Source organism: Bombina bombina, chromosome 4 (assembly GCF_027579735.1).
Source record: "Bombina bombina isolate aBomBom1 chromosome 4, aBomBom1.pri, whole genome shotgun sequence".
Taxonomy (NCBI): domain Eukaryota; kingdom Metazoa; phylum Chordata; class Amphibia; order Anura; family Bombinatoridae; genus Bombina; species Bombina bombina.
In genome coordinates this window covers 780,944,825-780,963,613 of record NC_069502.1, presented here as the reverse complement: position 1 = coordinate 780,963,613, position 18,789 = coordinate 780,944,825, and the positions used below count along the sequence as shown (strand labels likewise).

Here is an 18,789-nt window from a genome sequence, read left to right as displayed (position 1 = left end):
CCAAATTTATATTGATCACTCATATCAAGAATATAATGCAGATACCTCTCTAAAGTACACATCTGCAGCAGTCAAGTTCTGAGGAATAGTGCACATTCGTTTGTTTAAGGCAAGCTGTATGGCAGAGTTAACAAGTGCAGGAAGTTTAGAGTGGTGGTTCTTAAGAACGATTGCAGCAGATAGTTTTTCTGCATGCTCACAGAGCAGCAGTCGAGTTGCCATGGTGAGTCCTCTCGTTTCACAGGTGCTCAAACGACTGAAGAGCCCAACCTAGTTAAAAAAACAAAAAAAACATAATAATAAGGAACTTTTAAAGGGATAGTCTAGTAACAATTAAGCTTTCATGGTTCAGATAGGGAATGTCATTTTAAACAACTTTCCAATTTACTTTTATCATCAAATTTGCTTTGTATCTTGGTATTCTTAGTTAAAAGCTAAACCTAGGTAGGCTCCAGTGTTCCCTCTAAGGCCAGTTTTGTGTGCGGCCCAGCAGTGAAGCAGTTAATTAGGTAACCACACCCTGCAATTACCAAACACTGCACAATGCAGACAGTAAGGTATGGTTCTCTTATTAACTGTTTCACTACTGGGCTGCACACAAAACTGGCCTTAGAGGGAACACTGGTAGGCTCATATGCTAATTTCTAAGCCCTAGAAAGCCACCTCTTATCTGAATGCATTTAAAAGTTTTTCCCAAATAGAGGGCGTTAGTTACCATTTAGATAACATTGTGCTCTCGCCCGTGGACTTACTTATGAGAGGGCACTGATTGGCTAAAATGCAAGTCTGTCAAAAGAATTGAAATAAGGGGGCAGTCTGCAGAGGTTGAAATGCAAGGTAATCACATAGGTAAAAAGCATAAAACATAATTTATGTAAGAATTTACCCGATACAATAATTTCTTTCATATTGGCAAGAGTCCATGAGCTAGTGATGTATGGGATATACATTCCTACCAGGAGGGGCAAAGTTTCCCAAACCTCAAAATGCCTATAAATACACCCCTCACCACTCCCACAATTCAGTTTAACAAATAGCCAAGTAGTGGGGTGATAAAGAAAGGAGTAAAAAGCATCAACAAAGGAATTTGGAAATAATTGTGCTTTATACAAAAAAATCATAACCACCATAAGAAGAGTGGGCCTCATGGACTCTTGCCAATATGAAAGAAATGAATTTATCAAGTAAATTCTTACATAAATTATGTTTTCTTTCATGTAATTGGCAAGAGTCCACGAGCTAGTGACGTATGGGATATCAATACCCAAGATGTGGAACTACACGCAAGAGTCACTAGAGAGGGAGGGATAAAAATGAACAACAGCCATTTTCCGCTGAAAAAATAATCCACAACCCAAAATATAAGTTTATTCTTTAAATGACAAGAAAAACTTAAAACATCAGCAGAACAATCAAACTGAAACAGCTGCCTGAAGAACTTTTCTACCAAAAACTGCTTCTGAAGAAGCAAATAAATCAAAACGGTAGAATTTAGTAAATGTATATAAAGAAGACCAAGTTGCAGCTTTGCAAATTTGATCAACTGAAGCTTCATTCTTAAAAGCCCACGAAGCGGAGACTGATCTAGTAGAATGAGCTGTAATTCTGTGAGGGGGGCCTGATCCGACTCCAATAAGCTTGAAGAATCAAAAGCTTTAACCAAGGAAATAGCAGAAGTTTTCTGACCTTTCCTAGGACCAGAAAATATAACAAATGGACTAGAAGTCTTCCTGAAATCTTAAGTAGCTTCAATATAATATTTCAAAGCTCTCACCACATCCAAAGAATGTAAGAATCTTTCCAAAGAATTCTTAGGATTAGGACACAAGGAAGGGACAACAATTACTCTACTAATGTTGTTAGAATTCACAACCTTAGGAAAAAATTTAAATGAAGTCCACAAAACCGCCTTATCCTGATGAAAATCAGAAAAGGAGATTCACAAGAAAGAGCAGATAGCTCAGAAACTCTTCTAGCAGAAGAGATGGCCAAAAGGAACAACACTTTCCAAGAAAGTAGTTAAATGTCCAAAGAATGCATAGGCTCAATATGGAGGAGTCTGTAAAGCCCTCCAAACCAAATTAAGACTCCAAGGAGGAGAGATTGATTTAATTACAGGCTTAAATACGAACTAAAGCCTGTACAAGACAGTGAATATCAAGAAGTTTAGCAATCTGTCAGTGAATAAAACAGAAAGAGCAGAGATTTGTCCCTTCAAAGAACTTTCAGACAAAACCTTATCCAAACCATCCTCAAGAAACTGTAAAATTCTTGCAACTCTAAAAGAATGCCAAGACGATTTATAAGAACAACACCATGAAATTTAAGTCTTCCAAACTCGATAATAAATCTTTCAAGAGACAGAATTACTAACTTGTAACATAGTATTAATCACTGAGTCAGAGAAACCTCTATGACTGAGCACTAAGCGATCAATTTCCATACCTTCAAATTTAATGAATTGAAAATCTGATGGAAAAACGGACCTTGAGACAGTAGGTCCGGCCTTAACAGAAGTGGCCAAGGATGGAAGCTGGACATCCGAACAAGACCCACATACCAAAACCTGTGAGGCCATACTGGAGCCACCAGCAACACAAATGATTGTTCCATGATGATTCTGGAGATCACTCTTGGAAGAAGAACTAGAGGCGGGAAAACATAAGCAGGTTCACAACACCAAGGAAGTGTCAGCGCCTGAAAAACCCTGAACCTGGACAGGCATCAGGGAAGTTTCTTGTTTAGATGAGAGGCCATCAGATCTATCTGTAGAAGACCCCATATCTGAACAGTCTGAGAAAACACATCTGGTTGGAGGAACCACTCCACAGTATGTAAAGTCTGACGGCTGAGATAATCCGCCTCCCAATATCTATACCTGGGATATGCACCGCAGAAAATAGACAGGAACTGTATTCCGCCCAAGCAAGTATCCAAGATACTTCTTCATAGCTTGTGGACTGTGAGTCCCACCCTGCTGATTGACAAATGCCACTGTATGTGATATTGTCTGTTTTAAAATAAATGAACAGTTCTCTCTTCAACAGAGGCCAAAACTGAAGAGCTCTGAGAATTGCACGGAGTTCTAAAATATTGATTGGTAATCTCGCCTCTTAAAATTTCCAAACCCCTTGTGCTGTCAAAGAACCCCAAACAGCTCCCCAACCTGAAAGACTTGGATCTGTATAGATCATAGTCCAGGTTACCCGAACAAAGAAGCCCCTTGAACTAAACGCTGGTGACTTACCGTCACGTCAGAGTGTGTAAAACATTGGGATTTATGGATATTAATTGTGATATCTTTGTATAATTCCTGCACCATGGATTCAGCAAACAAAGCTGGAGAGGTCTCATGTGAGAACGAGCAAAAGGAATCGCATCCAATGCTGCATTCATGAGACCTAAATTTTCCATGCACATAACCACTGAAGGGAGTGACAGACTGAAGGTGCCGACAGGCTGCAACCACTTTCAAACGTCTCTTGTCTGTTAGAGACAGAGTCATGGACACTGAATCTATCTGGAATCCTAAAAAGGTGACCCTTGAATGAGGAATCAAACTTTTTTGAAAATTGATCGTCCAACCATGTTTCCGTAGAAACACTAGTTGATTAGTGTGAGATTCTGCAGAACGGAAAGACTGAGCTAGTACCAAGATATCGTCCAAATAAGGAAACACCGCAATACCCTGCTCTCTGGTTTCCATAAAGGAGGGCACCAAGAACCTTTAAAAAAGATTCTTTGAGCGGTTTGCTAATCCAAACGGAAAAGCAACGAATTGGTAACGCTCGTCTAGAAAACATAATTTATGCTTACCTGATAAATTTTTTTCTCTTGTGATGTATCAAGTCAACGGATTCATCCTTACTTGTGGGATATTCTCCTTCCCAACAGGAAGTGGCAAAGAGAGCACCCACAGCAGAGCTGTTTATATAGCTCCTTCGTTAGCTCCACCCCCCAGTCATTCGACCGAAGGCTAGGAAGAAAAAGGAGAAACTATAGGGTGCAGTGGTGACTGAAAGTTTTAAAAATAAAAATATATATGCCTGTCTTAAAAAAACAGGGCGGGCCGTGGACTCGATACATCACAAGAGAAATAAATTTATCAGGTAAGCATAAATTATGTTTTCTCTTGTAAGATGTATCGAGTCCACTGATTCATCCTTACTTGTGGGATACCAATACCAAAGCCTTAGGACACGGATGAAGGGAGGGACAAGTCAGGGACCTTAAACGGAAGGCACCACTGCTTGTAGAACCTTTCTCCCAAAAATAGCCTCCGAAGAAGCAAAAGTATCAAATTTGGAAAAAGTATGAAGCGAAGACCAAGTCGCCGCATTACAAATCTGTTCAACAGAAGCCTCATTTTTAAAAGCCCATGTGGAAGCCACAGCTCTAGTAGAATGAGCAGTAATTCTTTCAGGAGGCTGCTGTCCAGCAGTCTCATAGGCCAAACGGATGATGTTTTTCAGCCAAAAGGAAAGAGGTAGCCGTAGCCCTTTGACCTCTCCGTTTACCAGAATAAACAACAAACAAAGAAGATGTTTGACGGAAATCTTTAGTTGCTTGTAAGTAGAACTTTAAAGCACGAACCACATCAAGATTGTGTAACAGACGTTCCTTCTTAGATGAAGGATTAGGACACAGAGAAGGAACCACAATCTCTTGATTGATATTCTTATTAGAAACAACCTTAGGAAGAAACCCAGGTTTGGTACGCAAAACCACCTTATCTGCATGGAAAACAAGGTAAGGGGAATCACATTGTAAAGCAGATAGCTCAGAAACTCTTCAAGCCGAAGAGATAGCTACTAAAAACAAAACTTTCCAAGATAGAAGCTTAATATCTATGGAATGCATAGGTTCAAATGGAACCCCTTGAAGAACTTTACTAAGTTTAGGCTCCATGGCGGAGCAACAGGTTTAAATACAGGCTTGATTCTGACCAAAGCCTGACTAAATGCTTGAACGTCTGGGACATCTGCCAGACGTTTGTGTAGTAGAATAGACAAAGCAGATATTTGTCCTTTTAAGGAACTAGCAGATAATCCCTTCTCCAAACCTTCTTGGAGGAAAGACAATATTCTAGGAATCCTAATCTTACTCCACGAGTAACCTTTGGATTCACACCAATAAAGATATTTGCGCCAAATCTTATGATAGATCTTCCTGGTGACAGGATTTCTAGCCTGAATCAGGGTATCAATGACCGACTGAGAGAAACCACGCTTTGATAGAATCAGGCGTTCAATCTCCAAGCAGTCAGACGCAGAGAAATTAGATTTGGATGCGTGAACGGACCTTGGATTAGAAGGTCCCGCCTCATTGGCAGAGTCCACGGTGGAACAGAGGACATGTCCACTAGGTCTGCATACCAAATCCTGCGTGGCCACGCAGGTGCTATCAGAATTACCGAAGCTCTCTCCTGCTTGATTCTGGCAACCAGACGTGGGAGGAGAGGAAACGGTGGAAATACATAGGCCAGATTGAAGGACCAAGGCACTACTAGAGCATCTATCAGTAACGCCTTGGGATTCCGGGACCTGGACACGTAACAAGGAAGTTTGGCATTCTGACGAGACGCCATCAGATCCAATTCTGGTGTGCCCCATAGCTGAATCAGCTGGCCAAATACCTCCGGATGGAGATCCCACTGCCCCGGATGAAAAGTCTGACGACTTAGAAAATCCGCCTCCCAGTTCTCTACCCCTGGGATGTGGATTGCTGAGAGATGGCAAGAGTGATCCTCTGCCCACCGGATTATTTTGGCTACCTCCATCATCGCTAGAGGACTCCTTGTTCCTCCTTGATGATTGATATGAGCCACAGTCGTGATGTTGTCCGACTGAAACCTGATGAATTTGGCCGCAGCAAGCTGAGGCCACGCCTGAAGCGTATTATCGGGAGGAGAGCTTCCTCCTGAGACCATAAGCCCTGTGCTTTCATGGAGTTCCAGACTGCACCCCAGCCTAGCAGGCTGGTATCTGTCATTACAATGAGCCACTCTGGCCTGCGGAAACACATTCCCTGAGACAGGTGGTCCTTAGACAACCACCAGAGAAGAGTCTCTCTGGTCCCCTGGTCCAGATGCAGTTGAGGAGATAAATCTGCATAATCCCCATTCCACTGCTTGAGCATGCATAGTTGCAGTGGTCTGTGGTGTAGGCGGGCAAAAGGAACTATGTCCATTGCCGCTACCATGAGTCCGATTACCTCCATACACTGAGCCACTGATGGCCGAGGAATGGAATGAAGAGCTAGGCAAGTGATTAAGAGTTTTAATTTTCTGACCTCCGTCAGAAATATTTTCATTTCTACCGAGTCTATCAGAGTCCCTAGGAAGGAAACTCTTGTAAGAGGGAAGAGAGAACTCTTTTTTATGCTCACCTTCCACCCGTGAGCCCACGGTAGTCATATATTGACCCTCCTGGAACAGAGGTAGAATATTCCGAATAGTCTCCATCTTGAATGATGGAACCTTGAGGAACTTGTTTAGAATTTTGAGATCCAAGATTGGTCTGAAAGTTGCCTCTTTTTTGGGAACCACAAACAGGTTTGAATAAAACCCTAGCCCCCTGTTCCTCTATTGGGACTGGGCGGATCACCCCCATGGTATGTAGGTCTTCTACACAGCGTAAGAACGCCTCTCTCTTTGTCTGGTTTACAGACAATCGAGAAATGTGAAATCTCCCCTTTGGAAGGGAGTCTTTGAATTCCAGAAGATATCCCTGGACACAATTTCTAAAGCCCAGGGATCGTGAACATCTCTCGCCCAAGCCTGAGCGAAGAGAGAGAGTCTGCCCCCTACTAGATTCGGTCCCGGATCGGGGGCTACCGCTTCATGCTGTTTTAGGAGCAGCTGCAGGCTTCTTGGCCTGTTTACGCTTGTTCCAAGCCTGGTTAGGTCTCCAGACTGACTTGGATTGGGCAAAATTCCCCTCTTGCTTTGCAGTAGAGGAAGCTGAAGCGGGACCACTCTTAAAGTTCCGAAAGGAACGAAAATTATTCTGTTTGGTCCTCATCTTATTTGATCTATCCTGAGGGAGGGCATGACCTTTCCCTCCAGTGATGTCTGAAATAATCTCTTTCAGAACAGGCCCGAATAGGGTCTTACCGTTGAAAGGAATGTTCAAAAGTTTAGATTTAGATGACACATCAGCAGACCAGGACTTAAGCCATAACGCCCTGCATGATAAAATGGCAAAACCTGAATTCTTTGCCGCTAATTTAGCCAGTTGAAATGCGGCATCTGTAATAAAAGAATTAGCCAACTTAAGGGCCTTAATTCTGTCCATAATCTCCTCTAATGGAGTCTCCATTTGAAGAGCCTCCTCTAGAGCCTCAAACCAGAAAGCAGCTGCAGTCGTTACAGGAACAATGCACGCAATAGGTTGGAGAGAAAAACCTTGAACAACAAAAATTTTCTTCAAGAGACCCTCTAATTTTTTATCCATAGGATCTCTGAAAGCACAACTGTCTTCAATAGGTATAGTTGTACGCTTAGACAGAGTAGAAATAGCTCCCTCCACCTTAGTGGAGTCTGCCATGAGTCCCTTATGGTGTCATATATGGGAAACATTTTCTTAAAAACAGGAGGGGGAGTGAACGGAATACCTGGTCTATCCCACTCCTTAGCAATAATATTCACAATCCTCTTAGGGACTGGAAAAACATCAGTGTAAACAGGAACCTCTAAGTATTTATCCATTTTACACAATTTCTCTGGGACCACTATAGGGTCACAATCATCTAGAGTTGCTAATACCTCACTAAGCAATAAGCGGAGGTGTTCAAGCTTAAATTTAAAGGCCGTCATATCAGAATCTGTCTGAGGAAGCATCTTTCCTGAATCAGAAATTTCTCCCTCAGATAACAAATTCCTCACCCCTTCAGAGCTTTGTGAGGGCATATCGGATACGGCTACTAAAGCATGAGACGGCTCAGCATTTTCCCGCTTTCCTTGTAAACCAGGCAGTTTGGATAAAACCTCTGTGAGGGTTGTATTCATAACTGTGGCCATGTCTTGTAAAGTAAATGAATTCGACGCACTAGAGGTACTTGGCGTCACTTGTGCAGGCGTTACTGGTTGTGACACTTGGGGAGAGCTAGATGGCGAACTCTCATTTACGTCTGACTGAGAATCATCTATTGCTCTATATTTAAGTGCAAATATATGTTCTTTATAATTTATAGACATATCAGTACAATTGGGACACATTCTAAGAGGGGGTTCCGCAATAGCTTTCAAACATATTGGTGTCAGACATGTTTAACAGGCTAGTAATGTAACAAGCAAGCTTGGAAAACACTGTAATCAAAGTAAATAAAACTTAGAAATAAAACGGTACTGTGCCTTTAAGAGAAAAAAAGCTGCACAAGTTCTGCAAAACAGTGTAAAAAAGCAGTAAACTTAACGAAATTTTTACAGTAGTATCTTACAGCCTTATTAACTTTGCACAGCTATGCAAATAAACAATTAACCCCTTAATGGCAAAACCGGATTGAAAAAACGTCAAAACCGGTAAAAAAGACTTTCAGCACCTTGCCACAAGCTCTGCTGTGGCACCTACCTACCCTTCAGAACGATTTGTGGGGAAAAAACCTCCTTTACAGCCCTCAAACACAGCAGGAACCACTGGAGAAGCAGTTGGATGTCTCTAAGGAAAAGAAACTGCGCAACTGAGGCGTAAAAATAGGCCCCTCCCACCTCACTCGATGTTTTGAGGCCTATTAGAAAAAACACCTGAGTGTCTCTTAATTAACCATGTGGGTTAAAAAAAACCTAAAACAAGCCACAATGACTCCTTAAGTCCCTTCAAAAAAACGTTATAATTGCATCATTTACTGAACAAACAAAAACGTTTTTTCCTAACAGTGTCACCAGTAACTTATGAGCCCTTCAAGCAAGCTGAAATTCCTATCCAAGTGTCTGAATACAGCTTACCCTTCCCTCATGGGGATATTGCCAGCCTTTTCTAGAATTAACACAGTCTGTCTAGAAAAAATATAGACTGAACATACCTCATATGCAGCTTAGCATGCAAACCGTTCCCCCAAACTGAAGTTTTCCTGTACTCTTCAGCCCTTGTGAGAACAGCAGTGGATCTTAATTACAAAGTGCTAAGATCATCATCCTCCTTGCAGAAATCTTCATCCCTTTTCTGCCAGAGAGTAAATAGTACACACCGGTACCAATTAAAATTAACTTTTGCTTGAGAAATAAAAAACTAACATTTTTGTCACTACACTCGCTCTGCCCTTCCTAGTTTCTTAGAGTAGGCAAAGAGAATGACTGGGGGTGGAGCTAAGGGAGGAGCTATATAGACAGCTCTGCTGTGGGTGCTCTCTTTGCCACTTCCTGTTGGGAAGGAGAATATCCCACAAGTAAGGATGAATCCGTGGACTCGATACATCTTACAAGAGAAAAGAGAATCTCAGGAACTGATAATGATCTGAATGAATCGGAATATGAAGGTATACATCCTGCAATCCATTGTGGACCTAAAATGTCCTTGCTGAATAAAAGGCAGAACAATCCTTAAAGTCACCATTTGAAAAATTGGTACTCTTATATAACGATTCAAATTTTTCAGATACAGAATTGGTCTGAATGAAATTTCCTTCTTTGGGACAATGAATAGATTTGAAAAAACCCCAGACCTTGTCCCTAAAAAGGAACTGGCATGACTACCCCAGAAACTCCAGGTCTGAAACACACTTCAGGAAAGCCTGAGCTTTAACTGGATTTGCTGGGATGCATGAGAGAAAAAAAATCTTCTCACAGGAGGATTTACTCAGAATCCTATTCGAAACCCCTGAGAGACAATAGTCTGAAACCATTGATTTTGGACTGATTTTATCCAAAACATTCTTGAAAAAAACCTTAATCTGCCCCCTACCAGCTGAGCTGGAATGAAAGTCGCACCTTCATGCGGACTTAGGGGCTGTTTTTTTGGTTTCTTAAATGGGTTGGATTTATTCCATTTAATGAAGGTTTCCAATTGGAAACAGATTCCATAGGGAAGGATTAGGGTTTTGTTCCTTATTTGACAAAAAGAACAAAAACGATTTAGAAGCTTTACATTTACCCTTAGGTCTCTTATTACTTTGGAAAGAAAGAGATAGCAATCTAGAATTAAAAAGTCATATCAGCATTACAAGATTTAAGCCTCAAAACTCTTGTAGCTAAAAATAGCTAAAGACATAGATCTAACATCAATCTCGATGATATAAAAAATGGCATCAGAACTGATTAGTATGTTGCAGTAAGCGAACAATACTAGATAAATCAGAATTCAACTCTTGTTGCGCTAAATCTCCAACAAAAATGATGATGCAGCTGCAACATCAGCCAAAGAAATTGCAGGCCTGAGATGACCTGAATATAAATAAGCTTTCATTAGATAAGATTTAAGTTTCCTATCTAAAGGAACTTAAGTACTATCTTCCATAGGAATAGAGGTCAACTATGAGGATCTTTTCCCAAAACTCTATAGAAATTGCAGGTAAAAGGATACAATTTTTTAAACCTTGAAGGAATAAAATAAGTACCCGGCTAATTCCATTCCTTAGAAATCATAACAGAAATAGCATCAGGAACAGAAAAAAACCTCTGGAGTAACCACAGGAGGTTTAAAAACAGAATTTATTAGTTCTAATATCAAGAGGATTAGTTTCCACGATATCCAAAATAATTAACACTTCTTTAACAAAGAACGAAAGTACTTCATTTTAAATAAGTAGATTTGTTAGTGTCAATATCTGAGGAAAGATCTCCTGAATCAGATAGATCCTCATCAGAAGAGGATAATTCGTTATGTTGTCGGTCATTTGAAATTTAATCAACCTTATGAGAAGTTTTAAAAGACCTTTATATTAATTAGAAGGCAGAATAGCAGACAAAGCCTTCTGAATAGAATCAGTAAATTCTTTAAATTTCATAGGTATAACATGTACATTAGAAGTTGAAGGAACAACAGGAAATGTACTATTTACTGATGGACACAATATCTGCATGTAAAAGTTTATTACGATAACCAATACAATGACATTCGGAAATATAATGCACTTAGCTTAAGTAGAACCGACATCAGGCAGCAAAGTTCCAACAGATACTTCTGAGGCAGGATCAGATTGAGACATCTTGCAAAATGTAAACTAAAAAACAACATATAAAGCAAAATGTGTCAATTCCCTTATATGACAGTTTCAGAAAGGGGAAAAATGCAAATAGCATAGCCCTCTGACATAGAAAAAGGCCAGAGGCAAATAGCAATGGGGTATTAAATTAATGAAAAAATTTGTCGCCAAGTATGACGCACAACGTAACTGAAATTTTTTTGGCGCCAACAATATCCGGAAATGACACACTTGCGTCACTAACGGCGCAACTGTGTGAAAGGCTTCGGCGTCAACTAAGACGCCGGAAATGACGAACTTGTGTCAACTGACGTACTTTTCGCGCCAAAAAGGACGCAATAAAGTCTAGCATTTGGCGCACCCGCGGGCCTAGTACTGCCCGCAATTTGCAAGAAAAAGTCAATTGAAAAAAAGACTAAACATCAGGTAAGAAAAATAGTTCTTAATATGTTTATTTTCCCTAAATATGAAACTAACAGTCTGCAGAAGGAAATACATGAACCTGACTCATGGCAAATATAAGTACAATACATATATTTAGAACTTTATATAAATGCATAAAGTGCCAAACCATAGCTGGGGTGTCTTAAAGGGCCACTAAACCCAAAATCTTTCTTTCATGATTTCATGATTCAGATAGAGAATAGAAATTTAAACATTACAATTTACTTCTATTTATTTTGCTTAATTTTTTTAGATATCCTTAGTTGAAGAAAAAGCAATGCACATGGTGAGCCAATCACACAAGGCTTCTATGTGCAGCAACCAATCTGCAGCTAATGAGCATATCTAGATATGCTTTTCAGCAAAGAATATCAAGAGAATAAAACAAATTAGATAATATAAGTAATTTAGAAAGATGTTTAAAATTACATTCTCTTTCTAAATTATGAAAGAAAAAATGTGGGTTTCATGGCCCTTTAAGTAATAAAAAACATACTTACCAAAAAAGACACCCATCCACATATAGCAGATAGTCAAACCAGTACTGAAACAGTTATCAGTAGAGGTAATGGTATATGAGAGTATATTGTCGATCTGAAAAGGGAGGTAGGAGATGAATCTCTACGACCGATAACAGTGAACCTATGAAATAGACCCCCATTAGGAAAATCATTGCATTCAATAGGTGATACTCTCTTCACGTCCCTCTGACATTCGCTGTACTCTGAGAGGAATCAGGATTCAAAATGCTGAGAAGCACATGTCAACATAGAAAACTTACTTCACCACCTCCATAGGAGGAAAAGTTTGTAAAACTGAATTGTGGGTGTGGTGAGGGCTGTATTTATAGGCATTTGAGGTTTGGGAAACTTTGCCCCTCCTGGTAGGATTGTATATCCCATACATCACTAGCTCATGGACTCTTGCCAATTACATGAATGAAATATAACCATGTTGGTTATGCAAAACTGTGGAATGGGTTATAAAAGGCATTATCTATCTTTTTAAACAAAAATAAACAATAAGTAGTTTACTTACCTGATGAAGAAACTCCAAAAAGAAGTTATGTGCCTTCATCTTGTCTTCTAGTTGATGCAACAGGATTAGAGAGTTATTGCTAAATCCAACTGCCTCTGTGAAGAAACACATTTACAGAGACATAAGGAAAAGTTTATACAGTATTTTTTTTTTAAAGTCTTTGAAACAAGTGTAATTTCTCAAAAACACGAAACAGTGACATTATAAGATTGTAAAATGTGGAGAAATAACATTTTAGTATGTCTTTAAATTTAATTCCCCCCCACACACACACACTTCAGTACCAGGAATTTGAGACACAAAAATGCCCAAAAAAACAGAGAATTTTTAGCATTTTTGCGATTACTCAATTTGAACAGAAATAAAGCCTTTGGAATTATATATAGCTATCAATACATGGCTTTGCAACTAAAAGGCTGCTAATTACAGCTATTCATCACACTTCTTAAATTCCTGGCAGTGAAGGGATTAATTAGTTAGGTGATAATAGTAATAGTATTGTAATGCAGGGGTTCCCCACACTTAAAACTCCCCCATCTCCCTTCCAAACCGTTCTCCTCCCTCCGCCCACACACTCCTTACCACCATCTTAGGTACTGGCAGAGTCTGCTAGTATGCAGTTTAGGGCTTTTTTATTATGATTTTTTTCCTCTATACAGTGTAGGGATGCCTCCTCAATCCTCCCTCCTACCTCCCACTAGTGGTGGCCATATTAGGTGCTGGCACATGTCTACAAATATTAAAAAAGGGTTTGGAAAACAGCACACCAATTCCTAGGCTTGTGGGGCACGGAATGTAGGACCTGCCAAGTCCAAAGATATAATCCAGGCAACAAAAGGTATTCCAGACTCCAAAATTTTTAAAAAGAACCTTAATTTTCTTACATGTCTACAAGTACCAAGTTTAGAATATTTTAAAAAAAAATGTATTTAATAGTTTTTGCTGTAGAGTAGTGATCCCCCCCTCACCCTCCCGCTTCATTGTGATCATTCTGTAGGCCCCCTCCCCAATCTGATTTGACATTTTGTGTAGCATCCCATGCCTTTCTCTCTCATCTAAACTTTGTTCCTTTAGCATAGGGTCCTGTCCTTCATCCCAATCCCACCTCTCAATCCTCCTCCCTCCCCGCCGCTGGGTCGCTCCCCCTTATGGTTACTGTTTTGTAGAGTAACTATGATCACTGTAATTCACTATCACAGTGATCACATGACTGCCTGGGCCTCATGACTGCCTGGGCCTCATGACTGCCTCATTTGGGAGGCAAGCTCTGGTGTTGGGGAAGGAGCTACATGCTGGGGTCCCCATAATAGGAGTAACATCATAATGGAATATGCATTTTATTAACAATAGGATTTTGTTAAAAACATAAATCATGCTTACCTGATCATTTTCTTTTCTTCTGATGGAAAGAGTTCACATCTGCATTCATTACTTTTGGGAAATAAGAACCTGGCCACCAGGAGGAGGCAAAGACACCCCAGCAAAAGGCTTAAATACTCCTCCCACTTCCCTCATCCCCCAGTCATTCTCCTGAGGAACAAGGAACAGTAGAAGAAATAACAGGGAGAAAGGTGCCAGAATAAAATAAGGACGCCCCACATAAAATTACGGGTGGGGAGCTGTGGACTCTTTCCATTAGAAGAAAAGAAAACTATCAGGTAAGCATAATTTATGTTTTCCTTCTTAAATGGAAAGAGTCCACAGCTGCATTCATTACTTTTGGGAAAACAATACCCAAGCTAAAGAGGACACTGAATGCCAAAAGGGGAGGGTACATTAGGCGGCCCATTCTGAGGGCACCAAGCCAGAAAAACACAAACCATCCCAAACCCCGCTTCTTCAGAGCCGGGCAGAAAATTAAGAGTGAAAAAGGCCCCCAAGGACACAGACTCATAGTCCGAAGTCCAACCAGAGATCCCAAGCAGACTCACTGAACCAACACTGTACCATAAGGACCGTTGCCCCATAGGCAGTCCCACGCTCCCTGTACTAGTACAAATACCCAAATCCCTCAAAAAGAAACTGGTAAGGGAAGCCAACAGTATACCCAAAGGGTATAAAATATACTCTAAAAGAACCATCTCCTGTAGACAATAAGAGCCCAAGGATCTACAAAAGCATAAAAAATGGCAGCTGAAAACCAAGCCCTCGACATTGGAACCGAGTAATGAGGATACGGTAGGAACCCAGTAAAAAATGCCTGATTCCAGAAACTCACCGTCATTGGTACAATTTGAGACATCAGCAAGGAAAACTGCCAACAAAGCAAATACCAAATTGCCCACCCTCCCGGACAGAGAGGCAGCCACCAGGCAACTAATGCGTCTGACTAACCAGAAATCCACTAGCACAAAGACCTGCAAACAAACAACCAATCTCAGATCGTACCCCAGCCGGACCAGCCCAAACAAATGGCAGATCTGAGCAGGGAAGCAAGGTAACCGAGTAGACACAGCTACTCCATCTACAGACACTCGAGAAGGCACGAGATCCAAAGAGAACTCGTGAGCCAATGAACTAAAGTCTCAACATCGGCCAAGAGCCCAGTTAGGAAAGAACAACAGAAGTTGACCATTGTCCAAACCGAAGAAAACTGCTTCAACCTCCCACCCACCGGAGAGCTCTCACAAAGGAACTACACCTCCGAAGAGAGGAGAGAAAGACATAGTGGACCCCCAGAAACGAGAGCATCGAGAGACATCTGCCCAAGGAACAGGAGTGTCAAGGAAGAAACCGGGAGAAACAAGGTCACTCCACTGTATCACAGAAGAGTCCCTCAGTGAAAACCCCATCGAGTCAGCGCGCCTATCAGGCGCGGAAATAAAAACCTTGCCCTTGCAACCGTTCCCCTGTGAAGCCGGAACCGCCACTGACAAGGGACAACAGGCGGCTGACCCAAGGGAACAACAGCTACCCGGATCCTAAAAAGCTGCCCCAAAGAAAAAGCCAGAACAAGGACGAAGGCCGAGGAACCTGGAACGCTGAACTCCCAGGTACGACCCAGGATCTTACATCCGGTAACAACCCACGGCGGGATCCAAAGAAGGAGCCGAGAACAACTCCTCGACAACCGGAAGATCAGAGTAAGTCCCCTGTGTCCTAAAAAGGTTAAACTAAACCATCATGCAGGAAGAGAATCCCTGGTCCGAGAGACCGATAAACCTCCCAGGGAACATCTGGACGAAGCCGTATAACAAGAGCAAGAGCTCTGCAAGTCCCAATCCAAAAGGTCCTCTTCACAGAAGACCAATGCTCTTAAAGTAGCAAGGACTCTCAAGGAAGTACAAAGACGCTTGATAATTATACAACCAAGCGATATGAACACGAATGTGCTTGACCAGCACAGCTAATCCCCTACCAGGGATCAAGCGCCACCTCATAAAACTACCCGAAGGAGGGAAGGCTGAACACACCTCCCGGGGATCGAAACTGTAACCCATAAGGTTACCACGATGCAGAGCACCTTCAGAGTATAGCAGGCTGATCTAGCCTTCCAGCTAGTCACGAACTCCAGAAACAAGAGGACAGTGAGGAAAAGCTACCCACAGAACACTGCAGGACTCTATACTCCTCAGGATAAACCATAGGGGAAAAATATGTGGTTAAAAGCAATCCATAAACCACATGAGAAAGGTCATTAGGACCTAAAGATCGCCAGACTACACTGTCAGATTTCCTTAAGAGGAACAAAATAACTCCCGAAGGGAACCAGATCCCCGAAGGTGACCCATCCCCAAGGAAAAACAGAGATAGTCCTGAAGGTCACAAAACCAGAGACCCCCAACTCCCGAAGGGAACCAGATCCCCGAAGGTGACTCATCCCCAAGGAGAAACAGAGATAGTCCTGAAGGTCACAAAACCAGAGACCCCCAACGGAACAAGTCCTAAAAGGACACATTTCCAAGCCTCCAAAAGGCTAAAACCCACCCTAACAGGCGGACAAAAAGGCGCTAGGGTATCTATCCTTCGCACCACGTGGAAGGAATACTCCAACTCCCCAAAAAGTGGGAACAGAGAGATGCAGCATTTTCGCTGACCAGTCCCCCGAGAGATAATTATAAAAAAAAAAAAAAAAAACACTCCCAAGAACCACTCGGGTCCTGGTAAATGCTTCACTAGAAGCAAAATAACAGAAACATTATTGTGAGAATTCGGCGCCCCTACCAGACCAGCTAGGCCGATAGTTGCCACGTGTCTGAAAAAGTCGTGTGACAGCAGAACTGAATCCAAGCAGGGCCAGCCCGCAACAGGGTTACCACTGCCAAGTTGACTATTCTACTCTCGGAGAGGCAGAAAATATGTAACAGATTAACATGGAACTAACGTGTTCCTAACAACTTCAATAGAAGCAAAACTACGAGCATCGAAACCAGAAAAAAAAAAAAAAAAAAAAAAATGATCCTACCGGACAAAATTAAAACAACCGGCAATCCTAAAGTTAACGCCCAAAACAATGAACAGAAGGCCAGCAGGACCCGCCTAACGGAAACCAGTTCTACAAAAACTGGGAAGACTCTTGATAACAATACTTAGGAGATTATACCATCCCCCCCCCATGTCTAAAAAGGCTGTGTCATTCGAAGAAAAAGCTACCGAGTCCAATAACCCATAAGGGTAGGGTCCCCCAGTAACCCAAAAACGTGTCTGAGGAAGACACTAAGGCGAGCCCGTCTAACAAAAAACACAGACCCGGGCTAATCGGGCACAAACACAATCGTGAACAGACATCCGGACTCTGCAGTTGAGCCAGCATCAAAAGGGTGTAGAAACTAAAACGCGCCACCATCTCCGGGGGGGGGGGACAGACTCCCCTCTGAGGAGGGAAAGACATAACTTGGGTTACCCGCATGTGTAGTATTAGAAGGGAGCGGTAGGGAACTCGCCTCCCAGAGGACAGGGCCCCCCGAGGCGGAAGGCTCAGCAGTCTCCTGAATCCCAGAGCTCGAGGAATAAGGAGCTCTGAACGGCCTGAGGAACATAACTGATGAACCTGTGTCATCATCGGTATGTTCCAAGCCAAGAGCCAGAAAACACACTACAGATAAGCAGGTTAAATCACATAATAAAAACATGATTTAAAAAAACCCTGTTCAATAATCCCCCTCAGGAGATAGTAACCAATGGGACTCCTTTAGTATCTTGGAATCAAGATACTAGAGTTCCATTGAGACCCCGATTTTTAACTAACAAATGCGTTACAGTGCAATCAGAGAAGGTAAATGAAACGATCTTACCGGAATCCACGGTGTGGAACAGGAACACGGCCCTTCAAGTGTGAGGAATAGTAGCATCGCCTCCGCCATGGACTTGAGAGAGGACAGCAGGTAGCGAAGCGAAGTTCAACAACGCCAAGTGCTGAAAGGGAGCTGTGAATACGAGTCTGGATGGTGTAGCAGGGGAAGCTCTAACTGCATCTCCGGAATCTCACTTTCACCCAAGCCCTCAGACAAGAGACTGAAAGGACTGCTTAAAACTCCTGTTTCTTGTCGAAGAGTAGCACCCTCCATAAGAAACATTAATATAGAAAAAATAAAATAAAAACTTCTGACACTTCTCTGCTAAACTCCTGGGACGAAAGGCAAAGAATGACTGGGGGATGAGGGAAGTGGGAGGAGTATTTAAGCCTTTGGCTGGGGTATCTTTGCCTCCTCCTGGTGGCCAGGTTCTCATTACCCAAACGTAATGAATGCAGCTGTGGACTCTTTCCATTTAAGAAGAAAAATAGTGCTTTCATAAAGTTATCTCTGTTAGAATAATAAATTTCAATATGTATATAACCCACTTTCAATTTGGCAAATTGGCAATTTTGCCTTTGTTTGCAATGCATGAGCACATGTAACGTCAGTGTCAACAGCCAGTCTGATTAGAAAAGCAAGGATATTTTGCTGGATCTGTGTTGCATTTCCAAGAGAACTTGAAGTATAAGAATGGAAAAAACATTAACCCTATATATTGTGAAGGCATTTGATGCATACATTTCCAAGAGGGGCAGTGAAAGACAAAATTCCCCATCTGTGTGAGCGGACTCAAGATATCAAACCTTATCTGACCTCAAAACTAAATCAGATCATCACAACATTTGATGAGATAATTCAACAGAAAGAGCATGACATATGAAGGAGCCTGGTAGCCCCTCCAAGGATATGCTTGCGAATCCTGAAGTGGCTG

The 18,789-nt window shown here is 41.8% G+C and overlaps 1 protein-coding gene across 1 annotated transcript in view; it reads right to left on the bottom strand.

Moving 5' to 3' along the window:
• The window catches only part of NUP133 (nucleoporin 133), a 750,179-nt gene that overhangs the window by 424,987 nt on the left and 306,403 nt on the right, over positions 1 to 18,789 (bottom strand). The window contains exons 13-14 of the mRNA XM_053712280.1: positions 12,622 to 12,716; positions 46 to 270 (exon numbers count right to left, since the gene is read on the bottom strand). Coding sequence (XP_053568255.1) covers positions 46 to 270; positions 12,622 to 12,716 — 320 coding nt within the window. The remainder of the gene's footprint in view (positions 1 to 45; positions 271 to 12,621; positions 12,717 to 18,789) is intronic.